General features: G+C 32.3%; 2 protein-coding genes and 1 long non-coding RNA gene across 9 annotated transcripts; 2 read left to right on the top strand and 1 right to left on the bottom strand.

Annotated features, from left to right (window-relative positions):
- Window positions 1-1,148: 1,148 nt before the first annotated feature.
- LOC140973949 (SWR1 complex subunit 2) lies at window positions 1,149-8,121 on the bottom strand. 3 transcript variants are annotated; one of them, XM_073437107.1, is made up of 12 exons: window positions 7,835-8,121; window positions 7,575-7,760; window positions 7,421-7,490; window positions 6,994-7,065; window positions 6,863-6,906; window positions 6,528-6,780; window positions 4,807-4,882; window positions 4,582-4,701; window positions 4,369-4,437; window positions 3,949-3,991; window positions 3,095-3,160; window positions 1,149-1,702 (listed from the first exon to the last, which is right to left on the bottom strand). In XM_073437107.1, exons 2-12 carry the CDS (start codon window positions 7,739-7,741, stop codon window positions 1,522-1,524), a joined length of 1,161 nt encoding a protein of 386 aa, XP_073293208.1. In that variant the 5' UTR covers window positions 7,742-7,760; window positions 7,835-8,121; the 3' UTR covers window positions 1,149-1,521. The 3 variants fall into 3 exon arrangements, with proteins under 3 accessions (XP_073293208.1, XP_073293209.1, XP_073293210.1); XM_073437108.1 differs by having other exon boundaries at window positions 7,575-7,722; XM_073437109.1 differs by having other exon boundaries at window positions 7,575-7,667.
- Window positions 8,122-9,851: 1,730 nt separating this feature from the next.
- Window positions 9,852-13,228, top strand: LOC140973947 (uncharacterized). Of its 4 annotated transcripts, none has more exons than XM_073437104.1 (7): window positions 9,852-10,061; window positions 10,498-10,607; window positions 11,806-11,999; window positions 12,089-12,180; window positions 12,288-12,390; window positions 12,503-12,645; window positions 12,895-13,228. In XM_073437104.1, the coding sequence occupies exons 1-7, from the start codon at window positions 9,861-9,863 to the stop codon at window positions 12,997-12,999; spliced, it is 948 nt and encodes a 315-aa protein (XP_073293205.1). In that variant the 5' UTR covers window positions 9,852-9,860; the 3' UTR covers window positions 13,000-13,228. The 4 variants fall into 4 exon arrangements, with proteins under 4 accessions (XP_073293205.1, XP_073293206.1, XP_073293204.1 ...); XM_073437105.1 differs by having other exon boundaries at window positions 11,806-12,017; window positions 12,899-13,228; XM_073437103.1 differs by having other exon boundaries at window positions 11,806-12,017.
- Window positions 13,229-17,552: 4,324 nt separating this feature from the next.
- Window positions 17,553-19,490, top strand: LOC140972287 (uncharacterized). 2 transcript variants are annotated; one of them, XR_012174486.1, is made up of 2 exons: window positions 17,553-17,756; window positions 18,896-19,490. It is a non-coding gene; the product is annotated as an uncharacterized lncRNA (long non-coding RNA). The 2 variants fall into 2 exon arrangements; XR_012174485.1 differs by lacking the exon at window positions 17,553-17,756 and adding an exon at window positions 17,814-17,884.

The following is a 19,490-nucleotide window of genomic DNA, read 5'->3' as shown; positions in this document are numbered from 1 at the left end:
TTTTAAATTAATTTTAGTCATTTCAATCTAAAATTATTTAATTAAATAATCAATAATATTGTTAAACTTTTTTTCTGAAATAATTGTTAAACTTTTATAAATACGTAATTAAATAAATTTATCGAGATATATACGTGTTCAACAACGTAATTATAAATTTTAACAATGATATTAGTTATTGAATTACATTATTTTGACAAAAATGACTAAAAGTATCAAAAATACATAATTATAAAACTATAATTGATTAATCGAAACATACAAAACTAAAAATACCACACTTGCATACATAATTAAAATTGATGTTTTTCCTTAATTTTTTTTATTTGTACCTTTATTTTTTCAAAAAGAAATGCATGTAACTTTTGATTTAACGTACTTTTAAAATTTTAAAAGTCAGTTAATGCAAATATTCAAAAGTGGAACATGACGATGGACAAAGTGCAAAATTTTGGCAAGAACATGCATGAACAAAACCATGACAAGTCGAGATCACCCAAAAACTCTAAGGCAATTGTCCAAATTGATAGAACTTTGCGCATTTTTCTGGTTTTTTTTAATAACATTTTGTTTATTTAGGAAATAACTGCGTCAAGGAAAGTCGGAATTCGATTTTCCTTATCATAATTATCTAATTTCTATTTTTTAAATTCAATTTTGAGTATTGTAAACCCATTCTCTAAATGATTAAACATATAAGAAGGATAACCATAAATATTATATATTTTTTTGTGAACAAAGAAATTATATATCTTGTGGGTAAAATTTAATTCAAATTATATATATAAACATGAAAAATAAATATAAAAGCATATATTGTACTAGCTCTGAGGATGAAAATAAAAAGGGATTAAAAATATACTTAAAAAATATAGTAAAATTCTTCTTAATTCATTATAATAAATTATAAATATGGACAAGCTTTAGACTATGTAATGTCTTGAGGGTGAAAACTGTCCCATTCGTTAAAAAAAAATCATCTCAAAATGAACTAAACAATTATTTAGAACAAATACACCTCGGATTTTGGTTCTTTTGGAATTTCACTTGAAATTAATAGTTCTACCGTTCTTCATAATAAAATTAAAAATAATAAATAATGTGGAGATAAAAAAATTATATCAACAAGACTAAGTATTTACTATATCTTTAAAAAAGAACTGGTATTATATGTGTTGATCTTTTTTATTATAATCTTTCGCTACATCACTAGAGCAACCAAATGAGAAGCACATGATTTCTAAATTCAATAACAAAGAAAAATAATAATTTTAAATACCTAACACTTCTCATTATGCCAACACAAAATACATATAGAAAATTGATCTTCTCGACAACAGCTTGTCGGCACATGGGCTGGGTGCTCATGGCAAGAGATCAATTTATATAAATGTGTGTGTGACAGTGTGTGTATAGTTTAAATGAACAAATGACAAATGATCAACACCATTCAGCCTAACACGCGATGCACGTACTAGTTTGTGTGTGTGTATTACATATCGACATATTCGGGCATCTTGGTTAGTCCGAGTCTTGAATTTCAAGTGCAGGAATTCTTCGGAAACGAGAAGGATGAGGAAAGGAAGACATGTCCCTGTGGTGAGGAATGATTGATCTCTTTCTCTTCCGTTCAAAAGTTGCATCGGACAGTAGTCCCACCAATGCCCCACGGTCCTTACTGCAGCTCCTCTCTCCTGCAAACCTACAATACAGAAGAGAAGGTTGAAGTTCTTTGCAAAACTTCATGATTCACTTCTTGTTGCAGTGAATACATGGGCTCGTTTTCAAGTATGCGCGCAAGCAGTGGCTAGAGGAAGTGATTGAACTTGCACTACAACAGAAACTACAAAGGGCTATGATGAGGAGCTAAAAGCTGAACAACCAACTAACGAAGGTGTGGGTGCAAGTGCACCAATGTGAAAACCGTCCGAGAGTTGGAACACATTAGATTGGCTAGATAAAACGATAAATTAAAATTACTTAATACAAATTATAACTAAAGTTAAGTCATCATTGTGTATTTGGAAGTTTTGTGGCTCCACTTTTTTCACCATACATTCTGAATTCTGATTTTTAAAAAAAACAATGTGAAGCTGAAAATCACTATTTCTCATCATGATTCACTTTTTGTTGCAGAACAGAGCATTTCAATAACCTATGTGACATAGGGGCAAACAGGTTCACAAAAGAAGATAAGATAGGTTATTTTTTCATAGAGCTTGTTTAATTTTTATTGGTCCCATTTTCGTGAATAAATACCAAAAAGGTTCTAGTTTTTGCTCTTCCCCGATGCATGTATATCATATGGATCCTATTTGAAAAATTGCGACTCTATTCTTGTCTTGAACTCGGATTAAAAATGTTGGTTAACATATCTAATTTTAACATTTGAGCTTCCACATCTTCCCTTTCCCTTCTTACCTATATTCTTGCCTTGAACTTGGATTACAAATGTTGATTAACGTATCAAATTTTAACACACATGCTTCCATGTCTTCCCCTTCCCTTCTTATCAATATAAATTTTTTTAATCAACACCATTATAAGTTTGCTTAATCTGACAGAGTAACACACAAACATATTTTAAGGCCCATACAAAATACCAAGTAATTAAGGGCTGAACAAGGTAAAAGCAGCACAATTTCATGGAAATATAAATTTAGTATATTAATTGCCTAAGAATACATCTGGTTTCATAATATTGAGTAAAGAAGTCGTCTAAGTTTAAAGTTAAAATAAGCAAGAAATTAAGATAACTATAATAAATTTCAATTATTCCTAGTATATTGTCCATTGGGATTCATTAACACAAAACAAGAAACATAACCAAGTGTTAAACATTTAGCCAGCCAAACAGAAGTAAGAAACAGATAACAATGTTAATGACTTTTCTCATTCCGATCACATGGAATAAAAATATTTGTAAGGAACAAATAACACTGTTATTGACTTTTCTCATTCCGATCACATGGAATAAAAATATTTGTACCCAGCAATTGCAAAGTTTCTCACAGCATTTTAATGGCAAGCAAACATATTCTTGTTACACAAAACTCGTGGAAACAAAAATCATAAAAGATGAAAATTTTCTAACCGTTCATGGATGATCTTGAATGCTTCTTTAGTGGCATAAGGTAATTGAGTCTTCGGATCACGGTAACTGCAATTTTAGTGAGTAAAAATACATTTTTATAAAATTCGTTCCAGCAGATGAATCTAATAGCAAAAACAAGCATATTCAAGGTAAAATGAATTTATAGGAACCTGATAGTCCATTAGGATATAACCTTTGGGTGATGACCCGATGACGTTGTATGGTAACAGAGGAACATACAAAGAAAAGGGGTCTACATGGCATAGATATATTTTTTCAATTGCTACATTATACCGTTTATCTCTTCATGGTATTCAACGATACTTTGAAAAGGTCTTTAAATTAGAGCCAATATGAGTTGTCATACATTCAGGCTTTCCCAAACACTTTCCCTTAGATCCTTAGATGTGCCAAGGAAAAAAGAACATACATACTAGATACATACTAGATGCCTATCATTATCAGCCAAGGCAAAGTTGAGCTAACCAAGCTCCCCAAGACAACTTGTGTTTGTTCACGAAAGACGATTTGAGCATGTTCACAGGATAAATGAACCAAACACGGAATTTTTCTTGTCTTTAATATACAACTTCATTCGTTGGAGCAATTAGGTCTGTTTTCAAAGAAGCCTCACTTCCATCTCCAATTTACTTAAGAATGACTAATTGATCACCAACATCAAGTTTCTCCGTCTGAATGATGATGAACATGAAAATGAGGTGACACTTATAGGTTGATTGTTGATAACTGTTTACACACAAACGTCATACAAGGCAATATAGGCTTTACAAACACCACACTATCTGTATGGAATACAATGCAGCTTTCTGAGTTCATAAAAAGCAAAAACTTACATCGCCGGCAGCCCAGTAATGACACAAAATGCCTTCTCTGGATCTGGAAATATTAGAACAAAAAATCAGTAACTCTTAATAGGACTAGGAAACAGATGTAACTTTTGACCTGTAAGTAAAAGTTAATAATGGCAAATCAAGGTAATTGTCGAAATGCAATCTGTTGGTCTGGAAATGAGCAGCGTGAATGGTCTAGAGGGTGTGAGTAGACGAATAACACTTACAAGCACTTTTCAAGATTTTTCAAGTAATTAAGCTCACCATTTGCTTAGACAGTTAAGACTTAAGACACAGCAAACTGTAGAATACTGAATTTTGCTGCAGGTAACATGCTTAAAGCTAAGCACGAGGACATTATGAATGTGAGCGTTAAACTAATATAGAGTATGCGTGTTAAAAACATGGGCATTTTTCTCTTACATGGAATAGGAGTGGTCGAAATCTCTGACCGAAATGATGAGCCACCCGTGAAATTTAGATATGAAGAACCTATAATAAATGTCCCATTTACTTATTCAATCAATATAAATGTTGAGCAAAAACCAATAACAATACTTGAACAACAAAATTGTGCACGGGGAAAAATGGATGTGAAGACTGAAGACATTTGAAGTGAAGAGAGAAGAGGCTTGCCATCTTTAGAAAGATACTGTATCTTGGGACCACTATAAACTTGTTTATGCACAATAGCTCTTTTCTTCACTTCTTCTTCTCTTGCTAACACCCTCTCCAAGTTTCTCAAATTCATAATTTCTGCATAAATTTTTTAATGAAATACAACTGAAAAGTAGAATTAAGCTAACACGTGCACTTGACAAAATAAATAAAATCTTTTACGCAGAATATCATGAAATGCACCTGTTTGAGCTGCTTCCAGAAGCATCTCTTCTTGGGTCATCCTTTTCTCCTCGCCTTCCTTTTTCTTTTTAATTGGCTGGAAGTTCAAAATATGTTCATCAAGTAATGGTCATTTTAGGGTTTGGAAATTCTTTACATATCCATGCTGAGTTAAAACAAGTTTTTGAAGATAATATAATTTGAAAGTAAAATAGACAGATAACAATAGAAATGTTGCTGTGTAACCACATAAGTTCTTGAACGGACCAGTATTGATAACAACTGCCAAACTCAAACCTTGTTAATTGATGGAACAAGAAAGTAAATGATAGATAGGCAATGACACGATGAGAAGAGAGATAAGCCATTTTATCATTGGTTCACACGAGAAACCGTAGTTTTCTTTGGTCAATAAGCCCTAAGGATGCATAACGCATAGAGTTTTAAGCCTCCTGTAAATAGACTCTATGCCATAATTAGACTTACAGACATGCTTCTTAATTTTATAGATGTGGTGTGAATCTTGCACTCATTTATGGAGATAATTTCAACATTTAGAAACATATTCTAATTGAAACGTAGGGAACGATTACAGGGACAAAAATAAGAATAAAAGCACGGTAGAGTAGTTATAGCAATGACTAATTTCTCACAGTTATATATGTAACGGATTCTTTTTGCAGAGCAACAGGACTTTCTGCTGCTTTATAAGGTAGCTTTTGATGTTGGATGTACACCACCAGATCACATAGAAACCAGCAAACATTGCCAAACTTTAAAGATGAAGAATTATCAGAAATTTCCTCATTATAAGATTAGTATGGTACTCGATATTCCAAAAGCAAGTTCAGACCAGCATTGAGAGTTGCCAAGGTTGGCATGATATACAAGGTACAAAGAAGTGATTGATTTCGGAGGTAGGAGTTAAGGGTGGAACAATCGTGGTTAAGTAATAAGGCATGACACTAATACCCACAAATGTACAAGAGCCCTGGGTATGTGCCCCAGCTGTTCATTTTCACTACTTTCAATTTCTGCTTAAAAATCATGTAATAGACATTTTCACTCTAAAATCATGACATAGATGACAACACACACCCACCAAAAAAAAACTTACTTTTCAATGACAACCCAAGAATAAGCAAAAGACAAGAATCATCCTTTCGGATTTCTTTATTTTTTTAAAAAATCAATCATCAAACAAAAGCAAAGACCAAACACAATCATCCATTTTGACTCCAATATTTCGTGAAATTGAGAATTCCTTTGATGTGGTCAAATACTTCATAAGATTCCTTCTTTCTCCAACAATAATAATGAAGAAGACAGGTTTCCAGCACTTCCTTTTTAAGAATGGCTAGAAATCACGTCAGGGTCTCATGTTTAGACCTTCACAAAAGTCCTTGTCATTTTCCAGTTAGTCTATACAATGAGAATATTTAGTCGCGCATCTTTCCAAACCTGTGCCTGTGAATTTTTTCAAAGACAACATATTTCCGAGTCTTTAACACCAAATGTTTCTTGAGAGTTGAGTTTCCACCGATTTGTACATCAAATATTAAGCATCATATTCAACAGGCTCTTTTTCGACCACGCGAAACTAAATGCTGCACCACACAAAATAACCTTTGGAAAATTATCACAACTGAATTCTTGTTCATTCCGTAGAGCAGTTTGGTTACCTATGCTAAAGAGCTTTATCATAAACTAAAACAAAGTTGATGATTGTAATTACACAATACCTTCGTAGTAGATTGCAATGCTGCACGTATTGCATCCCTCTCGGCTTGCCTGATAATGACAGAAGTTCTGGTTGATTTTCTAACTATTTTCTCCATCTCAGCATCATCAGGAACTTCATGATGTTCATCAGGAGTGGACTGCTCTGAAATTTTCTCATCTTCAGGTACCTTTTCTATCTTGGACAGCACCTTGTTTTTCTTCTTCTTCAGGGGTGGCTTTCCTGGAAATATCAATTTCTTTTTTGTCCTTGTCCTTCTCATAAAAAAATTGAGCAAGTCAGAATATACAGAAAGAAGGTGTGCTTCACTTTATATTGAAGAATAAAGAGACAGACCTCTCATCTGGTTCATTTTCCACTTCTTCATCTGCCTCAGGCTCCTGTAATAGAGCGTACCAACTCAAATTAAGTAGAATGGGAAACAGACGAGGATGAAAACGACAACCTCATGAAAATATAGAGCTTACATCGTCATCAAAATCACTATCATAAACATCAGCAACCTCCGCTTCTTCCTCATATTCGACATCATTCTCTTCCTGGAAATAATTTCAAAGAAAACTCAGTCCAATAAGAATTTGGGAGGATGAATACAAATAATTGTCTCATGCAATAATCAGGCAGAACAAGCTCTTCACCAATATAAATGTCCAAATAAATTTATGTCTCTATTGACTCCAATGACTAAGCGCCTTCACTCATAACACATTGTTTCCTTAGTCATGCCTAATATCACCATGGTTGTCGTTTTTTCGTTTTCCTCAAAATAATCTGAATAGCACGAAGCAAAACCTCATTTTGAGGTTGTGCAACATGATAATCGTCAGGCACCCGATAAAACCAACCACCTGGAAACTATTTGATGGCAAAACCAAGTTTTCCACCATACATTACCTCTTTGAGAGCGTCTTGATTCCAGAAGACTTCGTCCTCTTCAAGTTCATCATCAAGCAACTTCGTCATCCTGGCACATAATTTTCGAATGAGTCTCATTTCAGCCCAGTTAGGTGCATACAAAATTTAGAGCATACAACACTTCTCAACCCACCGTTTGCCTCTGGTTCCCCGAGAGGCAGGATCGAGGAAAACATGCTGTTGCAGATCCATCGACTTCACCACGTTAAATAAAATCTTCAACACTCTAACCGAAAAAATGTACAGAAAACGTTTGTCACACAAATTTCTCTCTATCTTGACTGAAACAAAAAGTAACATCACATGTAATCCATCGTATCTTAATGAGAATACAAACGTGAAAAGATTTCATTTGACAAAATCAAATTCAAAAGTTGCCTTCCATTATAATACCCGACACAGCCTATTGGTCCATTGCCATCACCCGAAATTATTCTTCACACACCGTCCTTTTCAGTAGCGTGTTCCGGCGGATGAATTTCAACAGTGGGATAAGGGGAGTCATTTTGGATCTGGGAGGCAAAGAATCAAAACAGAAATGCACACATAATCATGAACCCTACATGCAAATTGCCAAAACCCTACTCCTTTTGGATATCGGCAGTTCTACTGTGCTGCTATATTCTCGTAAGTTACCCAGCCGGTGCTAATTGCTGCGTGAAATTTTTCTCGGACTTCTCGTTGACGTGGCATTAATTAATGTGTCGAAGTGATAAATTAAAAATAATTTCGATAAAATAATTATTAAAAAAATTAAAATTAAAATATAATAATATATGATATTAAAATCACAAAAAATTAAATATAAATGACTAAAAACAAAATTTATGAGAATGACGCAATATCATCGACTTTATCTATTTACATAGTTGTTTCGTCAACTCTAATTCGAAAAAAAGAATAAAATTACAAAACGAAATAAATATAACATAGTGAAATGCATATTAAAGATATTTTTACTTAGATGTAAATGGTGTAATATATATTTATATGTTTTCATATTTAATTTTTTTTTATGTAAATGTGTAATTTTATAATTTTTATCTACAAATAAAAGCACATTGACCGAGCTTATATTATAAAGTCTTTAAATAAATATTGTTGTTAGACTTATAAATTTAAATTATATAAAATCTTAATTTAATATTTGAAAACCAAAATAGCTTGATATATATTATATTATTATATAACAAAAATATTTTCTCATAATTCAATATGACTACAAGCATAACTTATTTAAATCACACAAACACACACATATATATAGATTTTAAAATTTCAAAAAATGCATCCATTACTTTTAAATTTTAATTAGTTTTGCATTATTTGTATAGTATGCTATTTAGGATAAAAAAAAAAGTAAATTATATCATGCAAACTCTATTAATATATTTAAACTCAATACCTTGAAAATTTATTTATAAAATGAAATATTAATAAAAAAATAATTGTAATTTTTGGCGTGTATATATAGTTTTTGTTATTTTAATTTTTTTATGTTTTCAAATTTTAATTTATAATTTTTGTATTTTCTTACTAGTTCTACTTGCATTCTATCTAATAATAATAATAAAAAAATTCTAATTTACAAATTAAAAAAAGAGTGAACATTTATAATAACAAAATATAAATTTAACTCATTCATAGTAAACCAGCTAAAATGCACAATCTTGAGTTCCCCAACCAACAACGAGGGGTCAATTAAAAAAGTAGGAGTGAGATAGAAAGTATTTAAAAAATAAGGACTCTGACTTTTTTTTTAAGAAACAAGAAGTTGACTTTTGATTATTATACTAACAGCAATTAAACTTAATTAATTCTCCTTTTTTTTCTTTTCGATCGACACACATCTTCTCTCAATTAAAATTTACGAGTCTTTTTCTCCAAATCGAAATATTGAATAGACCCAACAATCAATAGTCGACCATTGTTTGGTCGACCATGGTCAACCAAAGCTTGGTCAAAGACCAAAACAATTGGTCGACCATTGCTTTGGTCAAAGCTTTGGTATTTGACCAAAACTTTGTTGGTCGACCAACTTTGACCAAATCAATGATCGACCATTGGTCGACCAAACAATGGTTGATCATTGTTTGGTCTTTGGTCGATCATTATTGGGTCTTAGATAAATTCAAAAGTGGATAGATGGTCGATCTAAGTTTGGTCGATTCACGCTTGTGTCGACTAAAACGTGGTCAAAATTTTCTTTTTCAATCAGTCGATCGATCNCCGAAGATAGTAGGTTCTCTTTCTTTTTGTTTAGCTTTTTCTAATANTGATTAATTTAAAATAAATATATATATATAATCAAATTTAATGATTAATTTATACTTAAAACACAAAGATATTTAAATAAATTGAGTCTTGGATCATTTTTTTAAATACTATGCACTCCCTTTTCCCCCGAATTTCCCCAACAATGAGCAGAGGTAGTTGCCAAGCCCAGAATTACTTCTCCAAAGATTTCGAGTGGGATCAATTCAAAGAAGAAGTCGAAAGCGATCCATCCCTTCGATTCCACTTGCTCCCTTACTCTTCGGAAGACACAGCTAGTCAAAACCATGATTCCGAAGCTTGGGAAAAGTTTCATTCTCGTCACTCCACTGGCAAGTTCTTCAAGGTATGCGAAATTGGATCATGGGCTGTTTTCATGAATCGTTGTTAGAAAATTTTATTCAATCTGGTAGCCGTTAAATGTTTTGATGAGGAATTTCTCGCGTTATGGATCATGGGTTTTTTGTTAATTGGTCATTTTGTTGTCTTTGCTAATCCTCAGGGAATTCCACACATTGACTCATGCATCACTGGCTTGAATTATTTCTTGTTGACAGAGTATTTCCTTCTTATTTGTGGCATTTGTTTAATGAGTTTGTCTTTGTTCTACAATATGTTAGACGATAATCTGCTTGTTACTGATTGGCTAGGTGGTAAATTTATTTCGTCCCTGCAGAGATTTTGATAGGACTTTCCTTCTCTTTTTCATCACCTTAACCCCATCGTTGTGTATGATTAATTTCCTTGGGTTGATGCTTATGTTAAATAGTGATTGGATGCAGGAGAGGCGATACTTGTTGAAAGAATTTCCAGAGTTAGCATCTTGCAAGGATGATTCAAAGGTTTTGGAAGTGGGTTGTGGTAATGGAAGTACAGTGTTACCGATACTGTGGTAAGCTTGAATCTTGATTCTTTTCCATCATCTACATCTGCTGTTTTGGTCTTCCAATTTTTAGAACTCCTTGTCAGCAAACTAACCCCTTATCAGTGGCAGCCGTCATAAGTGGTTACTTCACTTGGTCAATGTGTGATGAGATTTAGGCAAATCATGGTCACATACTGAGCCCAACCAACAGGGGTATCAGTTTTTTTGAACTGTTATTTTACATAGGAAATTACTCTAATCATAGTCGAAATCAAAATCATAAGAAGTATATTTATAGAATTTGACATCACTCATATTAAAGTGGTACACATAAAAATTATTTGATCCCAAACTACTAACATTATTTTATTTTTAAAAAATATTGATTATAATGTGCAATTTCAAAGTTTTTTCTAAAGAATCTATTGAAATTATCACGATGTCAACATAAGATCTCATTGAATTGGAAATAAACCGAATATATTCACTGGACAAAATGGATTTTAATTAAATACTCGAAGAAAGAGCACAATTGTTCTATTGTCATAAAAATTCATGATTGATATGTATATATATGTTCATGTATGATGGATATGTATATATATGTTCATGTGTGTGTGTCTAACGCATAATTTTTAATAAGCTACTTGTACTAGCAAGTGCTCTGGGTCACATAATAATGAACTCGATGAGATTACATTTAGCATTGTAGCAGATACTATTATTAAGTTACTCGAATCGTGCTTGGCATCTTAAACTTGAATTTTTTTGAGAATCAATTTTATAATTCATCAAACGGATTAAAGATGGAAATACTAAGTTCAGAAAGAAAATTCAAACAATCGCGCCAATTTATCAAGTTTGTTCAATAATTAGAACAAAAATATGACTAAGACATGCTGATATCTTACTACACAAATATATTTCTGACTTCGTAAGTAGATCAGTACGAAGCATTGTATTATCTCTGGGTCATAACAGGCATGTTTCTTTTAACAAATTTTCTCTCTTTTATGTTAGTTTAATCAGACAAAATTGCTTTGACAATTCATTAATTTTCAGCTTTCACCTAATATTTTTTTGTGGTGTTTGGTATATGTTATTTTGCATTTTTAAGTTATTCATAAGGTATTTCTTCTCAAGAATTATTTATTAATTTTACATTTATGGAGTTCTTTCTGTTCGCCTGTTAATTTTTACTGAATTTTTGTTCCTTTTCTTGCAGTGGACAGGATAGCATCACTGTATATGCCTGTGATTGCAGTAATGAAGCTCTTGAGAGGGCTAAAGATGTAATTGGTGACACTAACTCAATCTCTAATAAGAGTCGTTTCTGTCCGTTCCAATGCGATTTTTCAACATTTGGATTTCCATCGTGGTTGGCCTGCGAAAGTTGCTCAAGAAGTTTCTCGCAGACATGTAATTTTGGATTTCCAGGTGCCAAATGCTTTATTATCAACTATTAAATAAACTTGGTGGTAAGTGACTCTATTTTGGGGATTATCCAGGTGCAAGCAGCAGTAATAAGATAAATGGCCTCAATTCATTCAACTTTGGCGAAAATAAATGTTGCATTGGAGGAGTGGATTTCATTACTCTGGTACATTACAGTTTCATTTATATGTTCTGTTAATTGTTGCCTACACAACCCAAATATATATCTAAGTTTGTTAGAGTAGGCAAATTTTATCTACGTTTATGTGGCAGGTATTTACTTTATCCGCTTTACCATTTCACGGGATGCCTAAGGCCATTGCTCATTGCTTTTCTGTTCTAAAGCCGGGGGGCCTGATTTTGTTCAGGGATTATGGTAACGGCTTACAAAAGGGATTATTTGAAAATTCAGTTTCATTCCATGGTGGGTTTCTGCCTTGTCCGGTGCTGTATGAACCTGATGACATGATTGTTTGTGATGACATCAGGTCTTTATGATATGACTATGCTTCGATTTAAACCTGAACAAAGAGTTGGTTATAGAGAGTACTTGCGATCAGATGGAACACGCTCTTATTTCTTCTGCTTGGATGCTGTGAGAAACTTAACTTCAGCTGCCGGCTTCATCGTGGTATAATCCTTGTAAAGACACTTGTTTAGCAGAAGTGTAGCACCTTTTTTTTTCTAAAAATCATAGAAATGAGGGTTGCATAGGCTTTGACGTTTGTATGGCTAACACCGGAAGTGCCGTTAAGGTGCTCGATTGTCTTGTACAAATTGAAATGACATTCTTTAACCACCATTGAAAACACAGCGGTTTAAACTCCCGAAAGCACTTTTGTTATTCACGATGACAGGACTTAAATCTCTTTTATTGTAGGTAGAACTTGAATACTGCTGTGTGAAGTCGGTGAACCGCAGGAATGGGAAGGTCATGAAACGAGTGTGGGTTCATGGGAAGTTTCAAAAGCCTAAGTGGTGTTGATAGTAGCCAACCTCTTTATCAACTCCTTTCCTGCTTACGCCTGCTTCATCGAGCCCATGCGCGAGAGAGACCTGCCACTTGAACTGTTTTGTTTTGTCCAAGCCCATTTGACAGTTTGTTTCTGGTTTGTTACCAGCAGATTTCTCTATTCATTGACTTTGTTCTTGTATTTTGTTAGATATTTCAATGTTGGCAGTGCATTTTTTATAGATGCAATCAATGGATTCAATGATTCTATTGATTTTAAATGATTGTATGATGAATCAGATGGACAAAATGTTGGTTTATTGATTAAAAAATATAAAATTCGGACAGTTTCTTTAATGTCGTGGTTTTCATTCATTCATCAAGCCCGCTATAAAAAAACATTGGTTCAAGTTGGCGGAATCACCTTGTTTTATAATATAAAAAAAATTGATATATCGCCAACAAAATAAATAAATAAATTTAAGGATATATGACTATGAATTTAGAATTTTCGTAAATTATGATACGAAATCCCAATGTTTATAATATTGACAAAAACTTGTGTAAGACGGTGTCACATGTCGTATTTTGTGAGACGGATCTCTTATTTGGGTCATCCANTTAAGAATATAATTCATATTCTTGTGTAGTATTTTGTACTAATTTAGTAGGCTTCTTATTTGCCATATTTAGATAATATTATATAGGTTTTCTTTTTTCTAGATGATCATTTATTTGATCTATAAGATCTAAAATGATACTTTTTTCATTAGATATAATATTTATTTCTAATCCCATAAAATTTATGATACAAGTATCGCAATCACAATCTGGATCACAAATTTTATTTTCTGATATTTCAGAATCATTATCTGAACTACTATTAGAATATTCAGATATTTCTTCATCAATAATGTTAATATAAAAATCCTTTTGTTTTAAATCTTCTTCTTTGTTAAGAAGAATATTTATCAATGATTCTTTTAAATCATTGTTTATGTTGAGATTATTAATCTTTTTCTTGACATAACACTTATTAGCTTTATGTACAATTTTTCCGCATTTCCAGCATACTGGAACTTTAATAGAATCATTTTTCATAGATTTTTTAAATCTGTTCTTAGAATATTTTTTAGGTTTTTCTTTATCTTTTAGATAATGCTTTTTTCTTTTAAAAGGAAATCTTTTTCTTTTCTTATCTCTTTTTGGATATTGTATTGGTTGAAAACCAATTTGTTCACAAAAATCACCGATAATATTTCGGTTTTCTATCTTTTGCATATCAAGTTGTCTTTTTAACTTGATTTCATTGCAAAGATTTATTCCTTCTGCAGTTATTTCTGCAGATAAATCACCGTAAGTAAGTAAACTCCAATCTATAGAATTTGTTGGAGATTTAGATTTTAATCTATTCTTGACTCTTTCTGCAAAAAGAACTGGCAGTCCTGAAATAAATTTTTCTTTCCAAAAATTTACATTGCAATCATTTCTGGTTAAAACTTTTGTCATAAAAACATCTTTATACCATCTGAATTCAGATAGTGTTGGACATCTCAAATTCATTAATTGTTCTTGAGATCTATCTAGTTGAAGCTCATTAGCTCCAATAAAATTAGATAAAATGGTATAAATTAGCGTATTCACCGCATCTGACTCTTCTCTTCCATTAAGATAAAATATAGAAGAGTTAAGAATTTTATTCTTTGCATCTTTTGAAAGATGTAAATCCCACCAACCTTGAAGTTGGCCAGTAAAACCAGTAATAATAGCTTGAGCAATTTGCCTATCATTATTACATTTTATTTGGCGGCAAAGGATTATATTAACATTTGTTTAATTACAGTTTTTATCTGATATTCAGATTTAACATCTATATTCCATTCAGTAATGGATTCACCATTAAACTGAACATAATCTTTCTTTTCTTCAATTTGAAGATCAATTGGTGTTGTCTTTTTTATAAAAAAAAAGTTTTACAATTGATACTTTATGCATTTTATTAATAAGAATTATTCTTTTATTACGATCTTATTATTTACTTCATAAGGAAGAAGTTAGCTCTACCCAGGAGAAATCCTTAAGTCAGGTACCGTAATACCCTTGCAATTTGCAAATCAAGAATTCAATAAATTTTCTGTTCGAGTACCATTTCCTCGTACCCAAGACGCCTGATAAGTTTAAAAATTTTGTTTTGACATGCAAAACGTTATTTATGTATCGTATGATTTAAAACATTCATAGGGTGTTTAGATCTGTTTATTTTTGTTTATTTTACGCTTGATCAAACTAAACTAATTTGAGATTAGTATAGTTGGTCATTCTTGTAAATCTTTACGAACGGATCTTCCTCCTTTTTCGATCGCCAAATAAAGTTCTCGATTAGATACTGAGTTTCTCATTTTAATTGCACTAGATATCTAAATGAGTTAGAAGGGTGCCCGAAATTCCCTTGTGAAACTAAAGGGGCGGGCGAAAATTTGCTCTTAGGAAAGGAGGGGATTTTTTGTATTTTTCTTATATGGTTTATGTTACATGATATCAACATTCGATAACATATTAATAAAAATATACTAACCCAAATGCTACTAAGATTCATAATCATAATCCCATTTGAATTCCTTTATTATCATTAATTAAAATTCTCATGTAGTATATATCTTACAAAGTCAACTCTTGATAACGTATGCATGATATATATTGAGATATAAATGAACCAAATCATTTGTAAGTTATTCGAAGTTTGATTCAATACAAGCTCGTTTGAGCTCGTTTAATGAGGCTCGTTAAAATAAACAAACCAAGATCAAGCTTTACAATATTCGACTAATTAGCTCGTGATCATATTCGTCGGTAAGTATATGAGTCATCTCTTAGATTAAAAAATAATAATTCTGATATTTGATTTATTGATTTAGCACATTACTTATGAAATATATAGAAAAATTTATTAAATTATTTATTATAATAAATTTATAAATTTTAATAAGAATGTTATATTTTNGTTAATCAATTATAGACTCCTCTAGACTATATCATGAGAATCATGTACATATAATAGTCATCATTATTAATATTATTATTTAACAAGTAGTTTCTTCCACAAGCCTGCTTCACAAAAAATTTGAAACTTTGAATCGAAGGATCTCAAAATTTTGATGTTTCTCCTGAAGATATGGAACAAAAACTAACCGTGCAGTTAATTTCTTTGCTTGTCCAATGATTGTTTTCTTCTCGGTGATGGATCGTACGATTTATATATATTATGCATCACAGTTATGACAGTGTGCATGGATCACTCTGTTTTTTTATGTGCTGAAAGAATAGAATAAAGTATACGATTTAGTTTGCATGGATTGATTCGCATTTGCATTCTAAAAATATGGGGCGAGTTGCCATCTTTTCTTAACAGTCAAAAAAGTATTTTTAAAAATCACATAGTGGATAAATACATTAGATTGGGACTTCAAAAGATGTCATAATTCTGCATGCTTTTCATTTGTAGAACTTAAGATCTCCTTTACTCCTATTTATGGATGATGTTATATTAAATTCAAAGATCAAAGATTGGTTGATACGAGAAAAAGAATAGGTCTCTTGTGAGACGGTCTCACGAATCTTTATCTGTGAGACGGGTCAACCCTACCGATATTCACAATAAAAAATAATACTCTTAGCATAAAAAATAATATTTTTTCATGGATGACCCAAATAAGAGATCTGTCTCACAAAATACGTTCCGTGAGACTGTCTCACACAAGTTTTTGTCCGAGAAAAATGCCGATAAGATTAGTTTGTTACGTGATATTGCAACGTGTATCTCCAGCAACCCACTTTGTAGGGAACTGCGTCAAGCGTGTAGTGGTGATTGTGAGCTCTGTTCCCTTTTTCCGAACAACTGTTTCACCTCTTAGTTCCATCGGTATAACTTGATTTTTCATAATTCAGTGCAATCCTAGAAGATGATGACATCCAAAATCAATCTCAACCCTTGCTTAATGTTTTTGGGGTGTAGTTTTTTATGGAATAAATTTTAGGTCAATTAAAGCCTACTTATAAATAACAAAGATAACTGCTGTAAAACGAGACGGAGAAAGAAAAAGATGTCGCGAGAGAGCAAGTACGAGAATTGAAGATTTACATCGAAGAGATCAAGTGCTCAATCCAAGACATAATGTTGTATTGGTGTGAACTGTTGAAGATACGCAGACACAACACCTAATAACAGTGCAGATTAGTGTGTTTTTCATCAAAAGGATTTTCGACTTCACAACACCTAATCACATATACAACACCTAATCACCGCACATGTGGGTTCACTTGTGCATAATTTTTTGTATGTTATTTTATTTTCGTAGTTGAAATATTCCGCTGCATGTGTATTTTTTATTTATGTATCCGACTTGATTCTTTAATGGAAATCCATAACTATAGTTGTGATTATTCGGGTAAATTATCGGTTTAGTCCCAAATCTTAAGTGTGTTTCTCGGTTTAGTCCCAANATCTCACAAAAGATCTACTCATATATTTTTGTAATAAAAGTCTTTTCATTATACTATTCTACGCTATTTTGTAGGGTAAATTATCGGTTTAGTCCCAAATCTTTCCATTAATTTACCGCATCGGTCTTTCCGTCAATTCGAAGTTTAAATTAACGGAAGAGAAATACGTTTCTGCCTTGAACAAAAAACCCAAATCAATTCACCAGCCCTAATCGATCCTTTCTCTTCCAAGCAAGTCCATAGCTGCCTGCTGCAACAAATCTTCCTCTTCGCACCAACACACTCTCGAGGTAATCATATGTTCTTTCTTCAGTACTTGTTCAATTTGAGGTCGACTTTCCAGTANTTTTCTCTTCCAAGCAAGTCCATAGCTGCCTGCTTCAACAAATCTTCCTCTTCGCACCAACACACTCTCGAGGTAATCATCTGTTCTTTCTTCAGTACTTGTTCAATTTGAGGTCGACTTTCCAGTATTTTGAGTGCCTCTTCATACGTAAAACAAGAACTAGTTTCTTCCTGAAAGAGAATTGCAACATTGTGCGAAATTGTTTAAAGACAAGTACATTGACGATTTCTGTTACTTCCTGCCCTTCATTCTGTTGTGTATGTGTTATTTTATAAAATATGAATGATGACTGTCATTTGGTAGGTACATTTACCGACATCTGAGAACTCCTTTTCCTGCTCCTAAACTGACTTAATCTTTACATGACTAATATTTTACTTTGGTTTCTGAAAATTTAATTTTGTCATTCATGTAATTATTTATAGTNTGCCTTAATCTTTACATGACTAATATTTTACTCTGGTTTCTGAAAATTTAATTTTGTCATTCATGTAATTATTTATAGTTGGCTGCATCCTGAAGAGGAAAGTGGTAACTCGTGAAGTAGAGACACCTAAGAAAGTTTCTTTCTCTCCTCAAGTTGTTTGTGTCTCCATTTTCTAGCATTATGAGATCGATTTATATTTAGTGTGTGCTATCTGGATGTTAGCTTCAATTATATTTCAAGATTTATCATATGGTTGAGTCATAAACACTTTGGTGTATTTTTTTGTTCATGTATATTTTGAACTTATTTATAAACTTTTAATTTTTCATGATGTAGAGCTTAAAGCATACTTTTATTGCATCTGTATACTTTACTATGCGATATTTTACATGCTGATATCATCATATAGTTTAAGATTTATTGCGGGAGCCTTTTGTCGGTGATGATACAGAAAGAGTAGATGTGCCTCTCGGTTTCATAACATCAGTTTTATGATCAACCCTGCGGGAATTGAGGATTTTTATTATTTATCTTATACCCTAACACACAAGAAAGATGATACCTGAAGCTAGTAGATTATCTATATCTAATGCATTTATCCTGGTTTTATAACTCATATTTTCATAATATCATGTTTTTTTTACCTATCATTTCAGGAGATCATCGAAGAAAGCTAACAAAATGGTGGTGCACCCTTTAATTTCAAGTACTGTTTTTTTGTAATCATACTTGTTTATAAAACAATGAAAATTGCTTTGTATTTTTGTGTATTGTAGGGGAAAACATATGTTGTCTTCGTTGGACGTAAACCTGGTGTATACGAGACATGGGAAGAAGCACATAGTCAAGTCAACAAATTTAGTGGGGCTTCTCATAAATCATTCTGGAGTAGGGATGAAGCATCAAAGCTTTTCATGCATACCTAGAGAAACAAAATTCATCTGCTTCATTTATGTCTGACGAAGAAAGTTCGTGTGCAACTTTTAGCACCGCTCCAAACAGAAGTACTGACGCTGAAAAATTATTAAAAGTGAAAGATTTGCTTTTAGATTTAGAAAATGAGAACCGCAATCATTTATTGAAGGTTGCAGGGTTAGCGGAAGAGATTAAACAACTAGTACAATCTCTAGAAATTAGTGGCGAAGATTAGATATCCTTGTGTATCTTTAACTTGGATTTGTAGTGTTCGTTCGTTGACTCAAGACTATGTATGATTTTGGTGTATTGGTAAAAAATTGTGATATTCTTTCA

Source organism: Primulina huaijiensis, chromosome 3 (genome assembly GCF_012295235.1).
Source record: "Primulina huaijiensis isolate GDHJ02 chromosome 3, ASM1229523v2, whole genome shotgun sequence".
NCBI classification, from domain to species: domain Eukaryota; kingdom Viridiplantae; phylum Streptophyta; class Magnoliopsida; order Lamiales; family Gesneriaceae; genus Primulina; species Primulina huaijiensis.
Note: the sequence above shows the minus strand (reverse complement) of the source record. Positions and strands in the feature narration are given on the sequence as shown.

Coding starts and splice junctions, on each gene's coding strand:
- LOC140973949 (XM_073437107.1), bottom strand. CDS start 7,741: ATGTTACTTTTTGTTTCAGTCAAGATAGAGAGAAATTTGTGTGACAAA. Junction 6,907..6,993: donor ATAGTGATTTTGATGACGAT/GTAAGCTCTATA, acceptor GCTCTATTACAG/GAGCCTGAGGCAGATGAAGA. Junction 3,161..3,948: donor ATTACTGGGCTGCCGGCGAT/GTAAGTTTTTGC, acceptor CTAAAATTGCAG/TTACCGTGATCCGAAGACTC.
- LOC140973947 (XM_073437103.1), top strand. CDS start 9,861: ATGAGCAGAGGTAGTTGCCAAGCCCAGAATTACTTCTCCAAAGATTTC. Junction 12,181..12,287: donor GAGTGGATTTCATTACTCTG/GTACATTACAGT, acceptor TTTATGTGGCAG/GTATTTACTTTATCCGCTTT. Junction 12,646..12,894: donor CAGCTGCCGGCTTCATCGTG/GTATAATCCTTG, acceptor CTTTTATTGTAG/GTAGAACTTGAATACTGCTG.